The sequence below is a fragment of the Haliotis rubra genome, unplaced genomic scaffold, assembly GCF_003918875.1.
Source record: "Haliotis rubra isolate DU_JTF1 unplaced genomic scaffold, ASM391887v1 Scf88, whole genome shotgun sequence".
Lineage (NCBI taxonomy): Eukaryota > Metazoa > Mollusca > Gastropoda > Lepetellida > Haliotidae > Haliotis > Haliotis rubra.
The window spans coordinates 1,837,503-1,855,247 of NW_025767612.1; the positions used below are offsets into that span (position 1 = coordinate 1,837,503).

General features: G+C 42.1%; 1 protein-coding gene across 2 annotated transcripts in view; it reads right to left on the bottom strand.

Moving 5' to 3' along the window:
* Nucleotides 1–293: 293 nt before the first annotated feature.
* The window catches only part of LOC124263367 (acetyl-CoA acetyltransferase, mitochondrial-like), a 37,927-nt gene continuing 20,475 nt past the window's right edge, over nucleotides 294–17,745 (bottom strand). For both annotated transcript variants that reach the window (XM_046697969.1, XM_046697970.1), the window contains exons 5-13: nucleotides 7,663–7,767; nucleotides 6,186–6,278; nucleotides 5,261–5,311; nucleotides 4,213–4,366; nucleotides 2,955–3,047; nucleotides 2,015–2,128; nucleotides 1,680–1,744; nucleotides 797–954; nucleotides 294–532 (exon numbers count right to left, since the gene is read on the bottom strand). In XM_046697969.1, the coding sequence (XP_046553925.1) occupies nucleotides 412–532; nucleotides 797–954; nucleotides 1,680–1,744; nucleotides 2,015–2,128; nucleotides 2,955–3,047; nucleotides 4,213–4,366; nucleotides 5,261–5,311; nucleotides 6,186–6,278; nucleotides 7,663–7,767 (954 nt within the window). In that variant the 3' untranslated portion in view covers nucleotides 294–411. The remainder of the gene's footprint in view (nucleotides 533–796; nucleotides 955–1,679; nucleotides 1,745–2,014; nucleotides 2,129–2,954; nucleotides 3,048–4,212; nucleotides 4,367–5,260; nucleotides 5,312–6,185; nucleotides 6,279–7,662; nucleotides 7,768–17,745) is intronic.

Consider the following 17,745-nt stretch of genomic DNA (forward strand, 5'->3'; position numbering starts at 1 on the left):
GTACACAGGAAAATGGTACAAGCTGAGAATCCTTATGCACATCATTTGATTATCATCACATACTACTAATAGTATATGTGGCAAGCATACAACCCTTGACAATTTGTTAATGCTGACAATAAATGAAGCTCAAATGTCATAATGAGACAGCAATTTGCAATTCTGTGATTTTCATTCTAAAATGTACAGAAAAGGAAGGATTTTCAAAAATATAAAACCAATTACTGTGATTACATTTATAGTACTGATACTGTGTTAAGAAAAATTTCTTAGAAGAGACAAAATCAGTAAATCTCAAATGCATTCCTAAATGCATTCAAATCCATTCACCTCAGATACAGTTCACACAACCCTTTCATCTTGTTCAGGCCACCATTGCTGATATGGTGTAAGTTGCCATGTTGGCCTTCTTCAGAGTCCCTCAATCAAGATGGCCGACGCTCCCCCGCCACCATTACAGATACTGGCCATGCCCTTCTGTCCAGGTTTCAGGTTGTGTGCCATGTGTCCAGTGATACGAGCACCAGACATACTGCAATACATAAACAGACATACTGAAATACATAAATGGAATCAAATCAAATACTTTTTGAAAGGATGAATCTTTTCAAGGTTAAGGAGACAAACTACCACCAGAAATGGGCTTCACACGTACCTATGTGGGGAATTGAACCCAGTCTTCTGAGTGACGAGTGAAGGCTAACCCACCGCCCTAATACAACTTGGAGTAACACCCCATTTACTTCAAGACACAATTACACAACTTTCAATAATATTGAAATCTTCCTGTACTTACCCAATAGGATGGCCGATACTGACTGCTCCTCCGTGAATGTTGACCTTGCTGGGGTCAAGGCCAGACTCCTTGATGTTGGCGAGGACCACGACGCTGAAGGCTTCATTCACCTCCCACATAGCAATGTCGTCTTTGTTGACCCCCGTCATCTCCAGGACCTTCACAGAGAGGAGTACACAATCATACAGAGTCACACAATGATAGTGACACACAGCAAAGGGAGACACAATGAAAGGGGGCCCATTCAGGGATGTGTGACAAATCCCTTAAATCCCAACAAGATGATGGACAAGCACCTAGGCCGTAGTCATCCCTGAACTACCAACAAGATGTTGGACAAGCACCTGGGCCCTAGTCATCCCTTAAATCCCAACAAGATGATGGACAAGCACCTAGGCCGTAGTCATCCCTGAACTACCAACAAGATGATGGACAAGCACCTGGGCCCTAGTCATCCCTTAAATCCCAACAAGATTGGACAAGCACTTGGGCCCTAGTCTACCCTTGGGCCCTAATCCCTGAAAACAAGATGTTGGACAAGCACCTGGACAGTAGTCATCCCTGAAATCCCAACAAGATGATAGTCATACCAACAAGATGATGGACAAGCCTTAAATCCCAACAAGATGTTGGACAAGCACCTGGGCAGTAGTCATCCCTTAAATCCCAACAAGATTGGCAGTAGTCATCCTGAAATCCCAAATCCCTGAAATCCCAACAAGATGTTGGACAAGCACTTGGGCCCTAGTCTGCCCTTGAATCCCAACAAGATGTTGGACAAGTACTCAGGGCACTGGTCTACCCTGGAATCCCAACAAGGACAATCACTTTTCATACCAGCGATCACAAAGATTTCTATATAAAGCATCAGCAAGTCACCTACCTTTGGCACAGCTTTGGCTGGTGCAGTAGGGAAGTCAATGGGTGCAATGGCTGCATCAGCAAAACCTGCAAATAGCATATTGTTTTCATTGTACTTCATACTATCCTCATCAGGTATCATTGTGGATGGTCAACATCAGAGGTTAAATGTTTTTCTTAGAGGGTTTTGACACAATACTCATAATCATTTTATTCACACAATGATACAAATTCTTCGTGACAGATAGGTTCTCAAACATGTGTTTGAAATGCCACACAAGGAATGGGCAATGTCATTTGGTATTGTGAATTTGATCTTCCCTGGGATCCTCTGCTAGAAATGTCAGAAGTACTTACCCAGAATCCTTGCCAGTGGCTTCACTTTGAGTCTATCAGCAGCCTGTGCTGTCATCAGTACCAGAGCTGCAGCGCCATCATTCAGCGTACTGGCGTTGGCTGCTGTCACGGTGCCTGATTCAGAGTCATATTTTACTTGATGGTTTGTTGTTGAGGACTCAACAAAATTTCAATAGTTCATTCACCTGTAAACAATTTAGTCTGGACCAGGCAAAGGGTGGTTGATAATGTGAACATCTCTCGCCATCAGGGTAGAGTAACATGCGATCAACCAAGTCTCTGAACCTGGTCAATCCAATCCATGTAGTTGTTGCCTCTAGCTGGGGACCTTTTCTAACCTAGAATCTCCACTGGAATCCATTATAATAGCTTACTATGTGAGCTTTAGGTCAGGTGTGTCCTTCATGACAGAAACAGACGCTTCATTTGTCATCCTATAAGTAAGGATTCAAATCTGAGCAACAGACAAGCTAAGTAACCAGTAGTTACTGAGTAAATGAGTTTAGTTTTACCCCACTTTTAGCAATATTCCAGCAATATCATGACGGGGCCAACAGAAATTGGCTTCACACATTGTACCCATGTGGGGAATCGAACCAGGGTCTTTGGCGTGACGAGCGAACGCTTGTAACCACTAAACTACCCCCTGCCCCAAGTAAACAGTAAATACTACTGACATGGAGTATGCAGATTAATTTGAGTCAAGTACATACTTAAACCTGAATACTTTCTCTATTTGTGTGTAAGTATTGTTGTAAACACTCCTGCAAGACAAGAAACACTTCTCACGACTCTTTGACCATCCCTGAACCAATCCATAGATAAATAGCATGGACATCTGTCCAAAACCTGTTTCAGTTAAAAGGGTATGTGATTTCAACATAAAACCTTGTCTTGTACAAATCTGGAGAGCAAATATTCAGTGACACTACTTTGTTACCATTTTCCTTCTGGAAGACAGGCCTGAGAGACTTGAACTTGTCGAAGTTGACCTTCTTGTACTCCTCATCCTCCGACACTGTCACTGGATCGCCTGGAACACAGATACATCAGGATCAAAGTCCCTTCCTGCGCTTGGAGCAAACCATTCCCATTAAGGGATCAAAGTCCTCTCCACTTCAGTATTAAACTCCCCTCATGCACCAGGATCAAACTCCCCTCGCATCCCTTGATCAAACTCCCCTCACACTTCAGCATCAAACTCCACTCACATCCCTTGATCAAACTCCCCTCTCACTTCAGCATCAAACACCACTCACATCTCTTGATCAAACTCCCCTCACACTTCAGCATCAAACACCACTCACATCTCTTGATCAAACTCCCCTCTTACTTCAGCATCAAACACCACTCACATCCATTGATCAAACTCCCCTCACACTTCAGCATCAAACTCCCCTCATACCCTTTGATCAAACTCCCCTCTTACTTCAGCATCAAACTCCCCTCACATCCCTTCATCAAACTCCAGTAACACATCAAACTCCCCTCCAAGCTACACCTTGCTACTCTATGCAGGACAACTGCTCCCTTTAACTGTATTGCCAGTGCTGTCACAACATGAATGCAAATACACTTTGAAACCCTTCAAACATTGATGAAAATAAAATGCCAATTGCAAATATGTTTACAGAAAAAAATCTCTATCGCATATTTAACTGGTCATGTGACTAATTTCAGGCCAACATAACAAGAAGTTTAAGCATTGGTCACATAAGCTTAGACATGGCACTTTCAACAAACAACTGCCTTTATATTGTCAGCATTATTTTTACTGTCATGAAAACTTTATTTTTCATTAGAATTCAAGTCCATTACATTTCAATGCTCTTTTCATCTCTCATTTTTCAAAATACAAGTATTTTCTGAACTAATTTGAAAACACTGTGACCATTTTTTATGTTATTTATTATTATAGGATATTTATATAGCGCACATATCCAGGCAACTAGTGCATGCTCAAGGCTATGTATTTTTCCCTCGATCATTGGATGTCAATCTCAACGGCACATCCTATTATCAATCTCAACTCCCTGGGGAGTATACAACTCTTGCAGCCACGCTAGGCGCACTGAGTTATTGTGGCCATGATGTGCAATGCTCCTACACAAATACCAAGGAAAGGGGTGTGTCTGCACTCTCCGGTAACATGGTCCATAACAAGCAGAGTAACATGGTACATTCCTGGATGCTCTCACCTCTCTTCTTTGGAATCTCCACCGGCACGATCTCCTTCTGGAAGAGCCCTGCTTGTGCTGCCTGCTGACTCAGCTTGTAGCTGTTGACAGCATACTCATCCTGGGCCTCACGACTGATGCTGTACTTCCGGGCCGTGTTCTCGGCACACACACCCTGTCAAGAAAGATGACGATGTCCTTTGGATCTTCAAACTGATCAAAGTAAATCCCTGTCCACTATGAACAATGAGCGGTGGGGTAGCCTAGTGGTTAAAGCATTTGCTCATCACATTGAAGACCCAGGTTCAATTCCCCACATGGGTACAATGTGTGAAACCCATTTCTGGTGTCCCCAACCGTGATATTGCTGGAATATTGCTAAAAGCAGCGTAAAACCCAACTCACTCACTCACTATGAACAATGCATAATTAGGATGAGACTAGTTTATGAAGATGACAGAATTCTTAACAGTAAAATCAGTAACAACTGCATCCAATTTGCTTGAATAACGAATATGCATGATAGTTCCCTGGACCATTCCTATGCAAATAAATGCAAACTACACAATGGTAGGAGTCACATACACAAAAACACCAAAAGTTGTGAACTATTCTGCAGGGTAGATCAGAGTGAACTGTAATCTTCTCAGTCATTACATATTAGATATACACAGATGGTCATAATTAGCTCACACTACATAAAATTTGTCAGGAGAGATCGTTCTTAATGAAACAGTTTGACATATCCCAGTCTGTAATCACTGCTCAAAAAACAAACTAAAAACAGTGAACCAAGTAGTTAGGAAGAAGTCTGTGAATGTGTGACTGCATGTTGTTTTATGCTGCATATATCAAACAGCTACATCACAATTGCTGTAACCACAAAGTTACCCAACCACCCTAGAATTACTGCAATGGAACACCATACAACAACATGGCACTGCCAGCCATTGTAACCAACCAATCCTCATGCGACAGAAAGTGAAATTACAGGAAGTAACCTGGATTCTGGATCTATTTAACAGAATTAAATTTTGTACAAAACAACTCTTTGTTGAGATCTCCTTACCATGTGAATGTGATCGTATGCATCTGTCAAGCCATCAAACACGATGCCGTCCTGGAAAGATAATGCAATGTCCTGAGTGCTCTGCATTCTTATAACGTCTAATACAAGTTACATCATGCCTGTGACCTGTGAAGTTCGGGATTAGAATTGGTCTTAACAGTGCAAGAAATAAGCCAAAAACCCAGCCAGACATCAGGGCAGTAACTTCAAATTGTTACCAGTCCAAAATGGATTTTACCAGACCAAACACCAAGATATGGTGAATTTACTCAAATTTATGAATTTTTTACCAGACCATCGGGCTGGTTAGCTGTAAATTTAGCCTGTCCGTCAGAAATCTAGCCCATCTCAGGGGGTCAGACGGCCTTATTTCATACACTGGTCTTAAGCAACCCAAGCTTGTCTAGAGATGTGACAAACGGGATCAGGTGGCCAAATGCGTAGATCGATGTTCATACTGTTGATCACAGGACTGTGTGGTCAAGATCTGATCATTTACACACCGCCATCATTTCGCGGCAATATTGCTGAAAACGGCAACAAACAACAAACAATCCAGTGATTGACATCATGAGCACTGATCCAGCTGGGATACAACGACATGGAATCAACCAATTCATTAAGCCTGGCCATTTACATGTCTCCTTTGAGCACAACTGCTGGGGACCTACATTCTTAACCTGAATCCCCCGAGTTGGTATACAATGTGATAAACTTTTATCTTAAAATGAAACAGGATATCAATTAACCAAAGTCCTCGCAACAATGTTAAACTTCAAAAGGTATGGTTAATAGTTCTCATGGCTCAGATCATCAGGGCCAAATACATACATGATCTTTGCAAACTCTTCACTGATTGTTGTGTTTAATGTTACAAATATCAAATTCAGGATGAATTATACTCTGTTCATGTAAGATCACTCACTATCATCTTGATGCCACCATAAGGCGTCTGTCCTCGCTTCATGTAGAACGGAACATGGGACATACTCTCCATACCGCCGGCCACCATCACATCCTACAATACAACATGGTCAAACTTGTTAAAAATATGCATGTGTGCGTGTGCGTGATACATATGATCACATCCTACACACATATCACTGTCAAACCACTATACAGAATACTCTATTTTAATGTCAGCCCATCAGAACTGGTTATATTCTGTCCAATGTTGGCATCTGATTTCTGTTCCCACTATGTTGACCAATTGAATAAATCGGTGACATAGATCAGATCTGACATCCACTACCTATTATTTCAGGTATGTATTCAAAACACAGTTTCCTTCAGATCATGTACATCATGACACAAATTTTGAACTTATTAGTTGTATTGTAGCATACAGGATTTGTACAAGTTGCATTACTTTCATGAGTAAACATGTCAATGACTGCATTATAAAGATATTGAGTAAAGGGGGTTAACTCTGTAAGGCTTACACTGCCAAGTGGTAAAAGGGAGGTAATCCAGTTCATCCATCCATCTGCTTACAAACTCAATATAAAGTTTGTTGTTGTCATTTTGGGTGAATCAAATAAATCAGTGACATAGATCTGATCTGACACATATTACTTATTATTTCAGACATTATTATTTCTCCTTTCTGGAGGTGCAGCATCCAACATGGTGACTTGTGTGAGTGGCATTCTAGAAGTCGGTGGCAGACACCATATCCAAGGTTATTGACTGAGGTGGGACTGTGAGACATCACAAATTTATTGGTGGCAGACACCATATCCAAGTTTATTGACTAGGTGGGACTGTGAGACACCACAAATTTGTTGGTGGCAGATACCATATCCAAGTTTATTGACTGAGGTGGGACTGTGAGACACCACAAATCTATTGGTGGCAGATACCATATCCAAGTTTATTGACTGAGGTGGGACTGTGAGACACCACAAATCTAGTTGGTGGCAGACACCATATCCAAGTTTATTGACTGAGGTGGGACTGTGAGACACCACAAATCTATTGGTGGCAGATACCATATCCAAGTTTATTGACTGAGGTGGGACTGTGAGACACCACAAATCTATTGGTGGCAGATACCATATCCAAGTTTATTGACTGAGGTGGGACTGTGAGACACCACAAATCTATTGGTGGCAGATACCATATCCAAGTTTATTGATTGAGGTGGGACTGTGAGACACCACAAATCTGTTGGTGGCAGATACCATATCCAAGTTTATTGATTGAGGTGGGACTGTGAGACACCACAAATCTATTGGTGGCAGATACCATATCCAAGTTTATTGACTGAGGTGGGACTGTGAGACACCACAAATCTGTTGGTGGCAGACACCATATCCAAGTTTATTGACTGAGGTGGGACTGTGAGACACCACAAATTTGCATGGAACCATAAACACTGAATGGTCAAGCCTGAGACATACCTGGTGGCCACACATGAGGTTCTGAGCGGCCAGCATGACTGACTTCATCCCTGATGCACACACCTTGTTGATGGTGGAGGTGGGAGTCGTGATGGGCAGACCTGCAAGACAGACGCACATACATCAAACATGATACAAGACATGGTCCAGTCATCTAAAGTTCTGCAACTTGCTATGTGTGCCAGAAGAATAATCCTGGCTTCAAAACTAAGATCTGTCAGTCTGTTCATCAGTGTCATACCTGTACTCATCAGTTTTAACAGAGTGGTAAATATTAGTGAGTGAGTGAGTGAGTGAGTGAGTGAGTGAGTGAGTGAGTGAGTGAGTGAGTGAGTGAGTGAGTGAGAGTGAGTGAGTGAGTGAGTGAGTGAGTGAGTGAGTGAGTGAGTGAGTGAGTGAGTGAGTGAGTGAGTGAGTGAGTGAGTGAGTGGTTTTACGCTGCTTCTTAGCAATATTCCAGCAATATCACGGCTGAGGACACCAGAAATGGGCTTCACACATTGTACCCATGTGGGGAATCGAACCCAGGCCTTCAGCATGACGAGCAAACACTTTAACCACTCGACTACCCCACCGCCCCCTATCTCAGTGAGTGAGTGAGTATGACACCACTTTAGCAATATTCCAGCAACATCACGGCAGGCGACACCAGGAAAGGGCTTCACACATTGTACTCACTGGGGGAATCAAACCTGGGCATGATGAGCAAACGCTTTAACCACTAGGCTACCCCACCGCCCCTAAATATCTCAGACCTCATTGCTTTTGTCTTTCCTTTGGGAAAAAGCAGACACCCCATGATACAACTGAATCAGTGTCGTAAGGAACATTATACAAAACTCACTCTAAACACGTAACCTATGACAACTCTAGGTAAACAATGGTAGGTCTGATTTCTGTTCTTACATTACTCATTCCTTAGTCAAGATGCAAGAGGCAAAGTACCAAAAAAGTTGTCAACTTTGAATTTATTTCAATTTCCATCTTTGAATTTATTTCAATTTCATAATAAAGAAACCTTTCATACCTTTTTTGTTCTTGTACAAACATAACTGCAAACCTGTCAGTGAAACATGTCCTATATCGATCTTTAATCATCAAACAGAACATTACTATTTCAACCATGTTACTACAATACAATGTATTTCCATTGTCTGCCAGGACCTATTGTAACGGGATATTGTATTCATAGTTTTACTTTTAGGAATAGAGTTGTACATTTGTCCTTTCAAGTTGTTTTAAGGGCAGTGGGGTAGCCTAGTGGTTAAAGCGTTTGCTTGTCATGCTGAATACCAGCTGATTTACCACATGGGTACAATGTGTGAAACCTATTTCTGGTGTCCCCTGCTGTGATATTGCTGGAATATTGCTAAAAGTGGCATAAAACTAAATTCACTCACTCACTCAAGTTGTCTTATGTTTAGTTGCTGAGTTAGTTGTTTGTGCTTGGGTTAATAGTCTCTGCAGTTGGTCCATTTTATCAAAGGGAAGATGGGTTATTCCATTCCTGTCTCAAACTATCTAGCTTGTCAATACAATAGCCCTCGGTTTCCATTTGATTAATATTACATAACTACAGCTTTCTTCCATAGCATTTGCACACTTTTTGAATCCCAGTGATTGGCACTGGCACATAGCTCTTGATCATTTCAAGTTGTCTTATGTTCATTGGTTGTAAGTATAGAATAGACTCCCAAAATATGCCAATAGTTGTGCATGATATTTAGTCCGAGGCACGGTAGCGCCGAGGACTAGACTTCGTGCTCCGAAAATTGACGTGTTTGAGGAGTCTATTCTACTTTAGCCTAAATTCAAGACTCCATTATTCAGGTCGTTCGATATTGGTGTCTTAAAAGTAGAGCAGCTCTGGCGGCATGAGAAAGCACTGGAAGCATGTGCATTTCACATATTGCGACTATTGGAGACCTTTATAAGGCGGAGTACACACGTGTATGATAGTTGCAACAACCATATTGAGAAAACAGGTTCAGTGAGTATGTCCAGCGACACCGATGACGAAATATTTCTTACCCAGACCAAATTCTCACAAGATGCTGATATATCATTTGATGAAACAGATATATATACTCTGAGTTTCAAGAACTGATAGATTCAGACTATGCAAAGCCCGACTTTGATATTGAATATGACTGACAAATCTGAAACAAAAGTAGGCAATGATTCCTCTGATGAAGAGCTTGTGCGTGCTTCACAACAAATTGAAAACAAATTTTCTAACTGCATAAATGCTTCCCGTTTTGGAAGACCTCTGCCCGACAAGGAATTTATGGAATTACAAAATATGTCTACAAATAAAAATACTTAGAAAAAGTGTCAGTGGGCAATTTGTATTTTTGATTCATGGTACAAGGAAAGAAAGGCCATAGATTTACGTTTTGGGCAGACTCTTCTGAAGTTAAGTGATGAGGATTTATGTAAACAATTAGTATTGTTTGTGACAGAAGTGAAGAACCAGAAAGGGGGCGAATACCATGGAAAAACCATTCATGAAATCCTCATGTCAATTCAATATTTCCTCCGGGAAAACGGTAAAGGATGTAAACTTCAATGCTGATTTTGAATTTGCCTCTCTACAGAAAATGTTAGATGCGAAAATGAGATCATTGGCCCAGAGTGGAATTGGTATTCATAAGCGAAAAGCTGACGTGATTACTCGTGCACAAGAGGATTTACTATGGCAGAAGGGGATATTGGGCGATGAAACGCCACAAAAACTGTTGGACACAATGTTTTACATAAATGGTATCTGCTTTTGTCTTCGGGTTGGGGATGAACATCATTCGTTGAAAACTGGGGAAAGAGGTAATTTCAGCATTGTGATGAAGAATGGTCAAAAGCATTTGCGATATTCTGAGGGTGTCACAAAGACGAACAAGGGGGACTTAAACACAAAAATGTAAGCCCTAAGTGGGTGGTAGTTGCAGAAAATAAGGAAAATCCCCAACGACGTCCTGTCAGGATTTATGAGAAGTACACGTCTTTAAGGTTTGTGCTCATATATTGTTATTGTAACATCCCGACATCTCACAACTACACCCCCACAACTCACACCCCACAACTCACACCTCCACAACTCACACCTCTACACCCCACATCCCACACACCGACTCTCCACACACCCACAACTCACACCCCCACAACTCACACCTCTACACCCCACACCTCCACAACTCACCCCCCACACCCCCATGAAAATGGTGTTTGCAATAGTTATAGTTATATTGCTTTTGAGGCGACCCCTCCTACTTGTTTCTTTTTATAGTGATAGTGACACTCCATGGTAGCAACATCCTTTATAGTTTCAGTACTAAAGTTATTATTTTTTATGTCAGCTATAGTTGATAATGAAGCTAAGTTTAATTTCAAAATGGACATTTAAAAATTGTCCTTTATGATATAATATCATCGCACACTAATTTGCATAAAGCCATGGGCTGTTCCAAATAAGTCGCATTGGAATTCGAAAAAAACCCCATACCTCATTTCTGCACTAATTTCTCCTCAGTAAAGTCCTTTTTCTACGTTTCCTATCTCCCTACGACTGAGACTGTAGTTCGGCCGAACTTAGCTTAACAGATATTTCACACTTACACATATTAAATACATAAAGTGTAGATATCAATTTGAAAAACAAGTTTTTTCTATTTCGACAGTACTTTAGTGGTCTCAGATGCTGTGCAGAGGAGTAAAGAGAGGAACAGCCAGGTGCTGTGAGACACGCACAAGTGCACAAAGTTAATGATTTCTGCGCACCTGGTTGTTCCTCTCTTTGCACCCTCCCTTGTAACAAATAGTGAAATGTGTAAATATTTTAATGATAATTTGTTAAACAACTTTTTTATTGTTAGGACACAAATTCTGCAAAAAAATCAAACGGACTATAACTGCTTTCTTGGACAGACCAAGTAGGTGCGACGCATTTTATTTCCGTGCCTTTGAAATGTCCAAAGCCTGACACGCGTGGTACTGCTCAGTAGCAGTGGGGAGGCACACCTTGTCTGGATGCTAGAAGAGGTTCTGTGAAATGGCTGAATTTAAGGGATTCTTCACAAATCATTCTCTTCGAGCAATGACAGCCACACGCCTATACGAGTCCGGCATAGACGAGCAGCTGATCGCCGAAAGAACATGACATAGATCCTCGGCAATCAGGGAGTAAGTAAATGTCATTTGTATTTTGTCTAAACAATTGGCTGTATTCGGTGCTATCATTATGCTCTTTGTAAAGCTGAAATGTTACTACGACTATTTAAATATATACACACGTTCATTCATATAAACTGAAAAAACACAAATATTTTAAAACTTAATATCCAACCTTTAAAGCGACAAAGCAGCTTTGATCAAATGTGTTGCGTTTCCTTAAAACCTACTACATATTTTAATTCTGAATATTTTTATCATGCATTGTGCATATTGATATGACAGATTATTTCTGCGTTCCTTCCTACAGGTACAAACAGACGAGCGACCAGTTGTTGAAGGTTATTGACTACGTTGTACAAAACAAACTTGTTTGAGTGGCATTTTAGAAGTTGAGACGTACAATATGGAACAAGTTTTTATGGATAACAACTTTTTATGGATAACAACTTCTTTATTTCGTGCAACTTCTACTGAGACACTACCATGCTCTTCCCGCCAGGAAATCTCTCGCACTTCCCGCCAGGAAATCTCATGCACTTCCCGCCATGAAACCTCTTGCACTTCCTCGCAGCTCCGGACAAGTCTCAAACCATGCCCATATCATTCACAGTTGAAAGAAAGGGAACCAAGATTTCTTTCAAAATGTAAAGAAAAATATATTCCTGAATTGTTTGTGCTTTTTCATTTCAATTTATCATTAGACCAAGATTCTGTGTACATATTTTCATAGGCTTCAGTGAGTGGTAGAATAAATTTCACCAATTTGTTAGACCCACCGACAGATAGTCCCTTACTTAGTACTATTGGCTCCCTACTTAGCACTATTGGCTCGTGTCCATGGAACTAATCAACTCTAATTTAGGTTTAATTAGTTGTATGTGCTGGGATTAATTATCCAAGCAGTGGGTCTATTTAAGGTGTACAGGTTATTTCATCCCTTCCTCAACAATGTAGCTTGTCAACACAATAACCCTAAGCTTCCTAATTGATTGATATTATATAACTACAGCTTTCCTCCATAGCATTTACACACTTTTCTTATCACACTGCTTACAACTCTGCACTGGACAAGCCACTCAACCTAGCTCAGGTTTGACATTTACCTAAATAGAATTCTAACCTTTCCATTAAACATGTTATATTGTAAATATTAATATTTTATATCAAATAGCCAACATACCATTTTTTTTTTCAATTTCTCTTCTTTTTCATTTCTCATAGCCAGTCAACTCTTACCAGCAAACCCCTCCCCATTTGTCCTGAAAGTTTATTAAATGACCATTCAAACTCTCATGAACAAGGATGTAAATGAACTAAGCAAGGATGTAAATGAACCACACAAAGGTTTCCATGGCAATACATCAGAGGCATGTTACAGAATCAGTATTTAACATTAACACAACCAAACACAATTCACAGTAAACTACAGAAGTACTAGTAATCATTATGCTTCTGAACATTCACTGTCATCCCAAATACACCTTGTTTGATGAGACATAAATGGGTATTCATGCAGAACTCTTTTTTCTCTTTTTTTTTTTTAGGATAGGGACAGATGTTACATATCCGATACATCAGTACATATATATAGCGAGATGTTACACTGCTACTATGTGAATACAAATATATCCATTTCACATAGAGATGAAGATATTATCTACGGATGTGAAAGTAACATCCTCGGAAATGTACAGCATTTGATTTACATACTATATTGAACAATTAGGGCAAATATAGGATAAGTACTAGAAGTGAAAGTGTGGAAATAGGGAGAGGAAGACAGGAGAGGGGGAAAAGAGTAGATGAGAATGGAGGGCAACATACCTTTCATTTATCAGTATGTCGTGTCTAAATGTATATATGTGTGACAGCATGATTTGATTGGTAGTTCTGAATGTAAGGTAGGTCTGGGTTAGAATATTGATCTTCATTAACACATGCTTGTCGAAAGAGGCTAACTAACGGGCTCACTGACTTGAAGTAGAGACACATGTCATCGGTTCCCCATTAGCAGATCGATGCTCATGTTGTTGTTCACTGGATTGTCTGGTCCAGATTGTATTATTTACAGACTGCCACCATATAGCTGGAATATTGCTGAGTGTGGCTTAAAACTAAACTAAACTCACTCACTGAATGTAAGGTTGGGTAAGAAGTTGACTGTAGTAGAAGTTCATGTCAGTAAATAAGGTCACAGGCCCATTATAAAATACATAGTTTGACAATTAAAGATGATGCACCACAAGTACATGTGGTATTGTTTACAATTAGGACTATTTCGAGGGGTTAAGGTTTAGGGTTAGGTTTAGGCCTTTTATAAACACCATATATTCTAAGGCATAGAATGATAAAAAACCAGGGGAAATCTTTCCGGTGATACGTTATGTAATGAACAATTGCTTGCTCCTCATTCTAAGAGGAAAGAATGTAAACTTTGCAAGTTTATTGATTGTGAAAAGTATTATTGGTGGTAAATAAAAGTTTACATTTACACTCTGATGGAAAGTAATAATAACTTAGCAAGAAATAAGTTCACCGCTGGATGTCTGAAACTGTGAAAGAGTAATACTAAATAGAGCAATATTCACAACATCGAATTCATTTCCATATCTATTGGATAATTTAATTGGTTTATAGGAATACAATGAAGATAGTTTGTGAAGCAATTCAAAGAAAACTGATTATCAATATCAAGACATCTTGTTCTAAAAACAGATAAAAATTATTAAGTACAGGAAACAGCTTGCCTATTCCAAATTCATCAAATCCATAGGAACATACAAGGTTTAACATACTTCAAGTGCCCAACAATCAAAACCCGTTTCTGCCCGGTTATACTGATATACATAAACGTGATATGATATACTGTTTTCACTCTGGGATTGTACACAACCGGTATTTAATTATTTGACCCAGGTCTCGTCCAAGTACACTGGCTCGAACCCTTCCTCGCACTTTTTCTTTATAACCCTGACAAAATTATTTCTCAAGCGAACGATATCAGGGCGTTCACAGAGTACTGACCTATCCTCACCCGAAATATTCTTATAGCGATACCGAAGAGTGTAAGAGTCGTCAGAGTGTGTACTTTGATACTCTGAGGTTGTGTTCTTGCTTCAAATGCTTTTTAAAAAATTTCAGCGACATGTATTTGTTTTCAGAATAGAGCTTGTTGATAGACTGCCTTACAAGGTTCTTTTGACAGTTGTCCAAATGTTTTTAATTTGTGTGATTGATTTTGACCCGACCCTTACCAAAGATCATCACCCTCACAATGTTTGTGTTCCAAAACATTTGTCGGTACCCTTGCTGATACTCCTAAAGCTTTGCTGCCCTTCACGGAATTTATTAATGGCATAAAATGGTTTGCCCTTTCGGCTTCTTGCGGAAAAATCGGGTACACTTAAATCATCAACTGTTTCCGCGTCAGCATTCAACTTCATTTTTCATCAGGCATGTGTATCCCCGTGCACGTGAGATAGTGGCTGTTCCTTTTCTCTTGGTTTCACCCCGCGCGACAGATAACAACTTTTCGCGTTTTCAATGATGATAGTTTCTTAAACAACTTTTTGGTGGAGTCCTGAAAATTTTCAAATATCAAGAAAGCTGTTGGGTATTAGCAAATGATAAACATATGTACTATTTATATTTATGTGGCAATTTTGTACAATGATAAAATTTGCAATTCATCGGTCCGTTTCTGACTCAAGCGGACTGTAGTGATAATGAAACTGTACATGTTGAATGTAAAGATTAATATATATTATATTTTGTTATATTTTATTACAGGGTGATTGATCGATCAATTGATTGACTGATGGTTAGAACAATATGGAATAAACATCACCTCCACACACCCTCAGCTTGTCATTTATTGTAAGTGAGTGAGTATGGTTTTACGCCTCTTTCAGCAATATTCAAGCAACATCTTAGCAGGGGACACCAGAAATGGGCTTCACACACTGTACCCATGTGGGAATCAAACCTGGATCTTCATCATGACTAGCCAACACTTTAACCATTAGGTGACTCCATTTCCCCTGTCATTCATAATGACTCACCTCTACACCACTAATACCTGGCCCTAGTGCGGCCTGTCTGCAGGGTGCCTGGCCCCAGTGAATATTACCTGGCCCTAGTGTGGCCTGTCTGCAGGGTGCCTGACCCCAGTGAATATTACCTGGCCCTAGTGTGGCCTGTCTGCAGGGTGCCTGACCCCAGTGAATATTACCTGGCCCTAGTGCGGCCTGTCTGCAGGTGCCTGGCCCCAGTGAATATTACCCACCTGGCCCTAGTGGTGACCTGTCTGCAGGGTGCCCTGACCCCAGTGAATATTACCTGGTCCTAGTGTGGCCTGTCTGCAGGGTGCCTGACCCCAGTGAGTATTACCTGCTCCCCCAGTGTGGCCTGTCTGCAGGGTGCCTGACCCCAGTGAGTATTACCTGACCCTAGTGCGGCCCTGTCTGCAGGGTGCCTGACCCCAGTGAATATTACCTGGCCCTAGTGCGAGGCCTGTCTGCAGGGTGCCTGACCCCAGTGAATATTACCTGGCCCTAGTGTGGCTCCTGTCTGCAGGGGTGCCTGACCCTGGGCTGCCTGCAGCACTATGACCCCGGTGAGTATTACCTGCCCCCAGTGCGGCCTGTCTGCAGGGTGCCTGACCCCAGTGAATATTACCTGGCCCTAGTGCGGCCTGTCTGCAGGGTGCCTGACCCCAGTGAATATTACCTGGCCCTAGTGTGGCCTGTCTGCAGGGTGCCTGACCCTGGGCTGCCTGCAACACTATGACCCCAGTGAGTATTACCTGCCCCCAGTGCGGCCTGTCTGCAGGGTGCCTGACCCCAGTGAATATTACCTGGCCCTGCAGCCTGTCTGCAGGGTGCCTGACCCCAGTGTATTACCTGGCCCCAGTGTGTGGCCCCTGTCTGCAGGGTGCCTGACCCTGGGCTGCCTGCAGCACTATGACCCCCAGCTGAGTATTACCTGCCCGTGAGTGTGGCCTGTCTGAAGGGTGCCCTGACCCTGGGCTGCCTGCACCACTGACCCCAGTGATGTACCTGCCCCAGTGCCGGCCTGTCTGCAGGGTGCCTGACCCCAGTGTATTACCTGGCCCTAGTGTGGCCTGTCTGCAGGTGCCTGACCCCAGTGAATATTACCCTGGCCCTAGTGCTGCCTGTCTGCAGGGGGTGCCTGACCCCAGTGAGTACCTGGCCCTAGTGTGGCCTGTCTGCAGTGCCCTGACCCCAGTGAATGTACCTGGCCCTAAGTGTGGCCTGTCTGCAGGGTGCCTGACCCCAGTGAGTATTACCTGGCCCTAGTGTGGCCTGTCTGCATTGTGTGCTGCCTGACCCCAGTGAGATATTACCTGGTGCCCTAGTGCTGCCTGTCTGCAGGGTGCCTGGACCCCAGTGAATATTACCTGGCCCTAGTGTGACCTGTCTGCAGGGTGCCTGACCCCAGTGAATATTACCTGGCCCTAAGTGTGGCCTGTCTGCAGGGTGCCTGACCCCAGTGTGAATATTACCTGGCCTAGTCATGATGTGTCTGCAGGGTGCCTGACCCCAGTGGAATTACCTGGCCCTAGTGTGACCTGTCTGCAGTGTGTGACCCAGTGTGAATATTACCTGGCCCTAGTCTGCCTGTCTGCAGGTGCCTGACCCCAGTGAATATTACCTGGCCCTAGTGTGGCCTGTCTGCAGTGGGTGCCTGACCCCAGTGAATATTACCTGGCCCTAGTGTGGCCTGTCTGTGGGTGTGCCTGACCCCAGTGGATTACCTGGCCCTAGTGTGGTCTGTCTGTAGGGTGCCTGACCCAGTGAATATTACCTGGCCCTAGTGTGGTGCCTGTCTTGAGCTGCCTGACCCCAGTGAATATTACCACAGCCCTAGTGGCAGTGTGGCCTGTCTGCAGGGTGC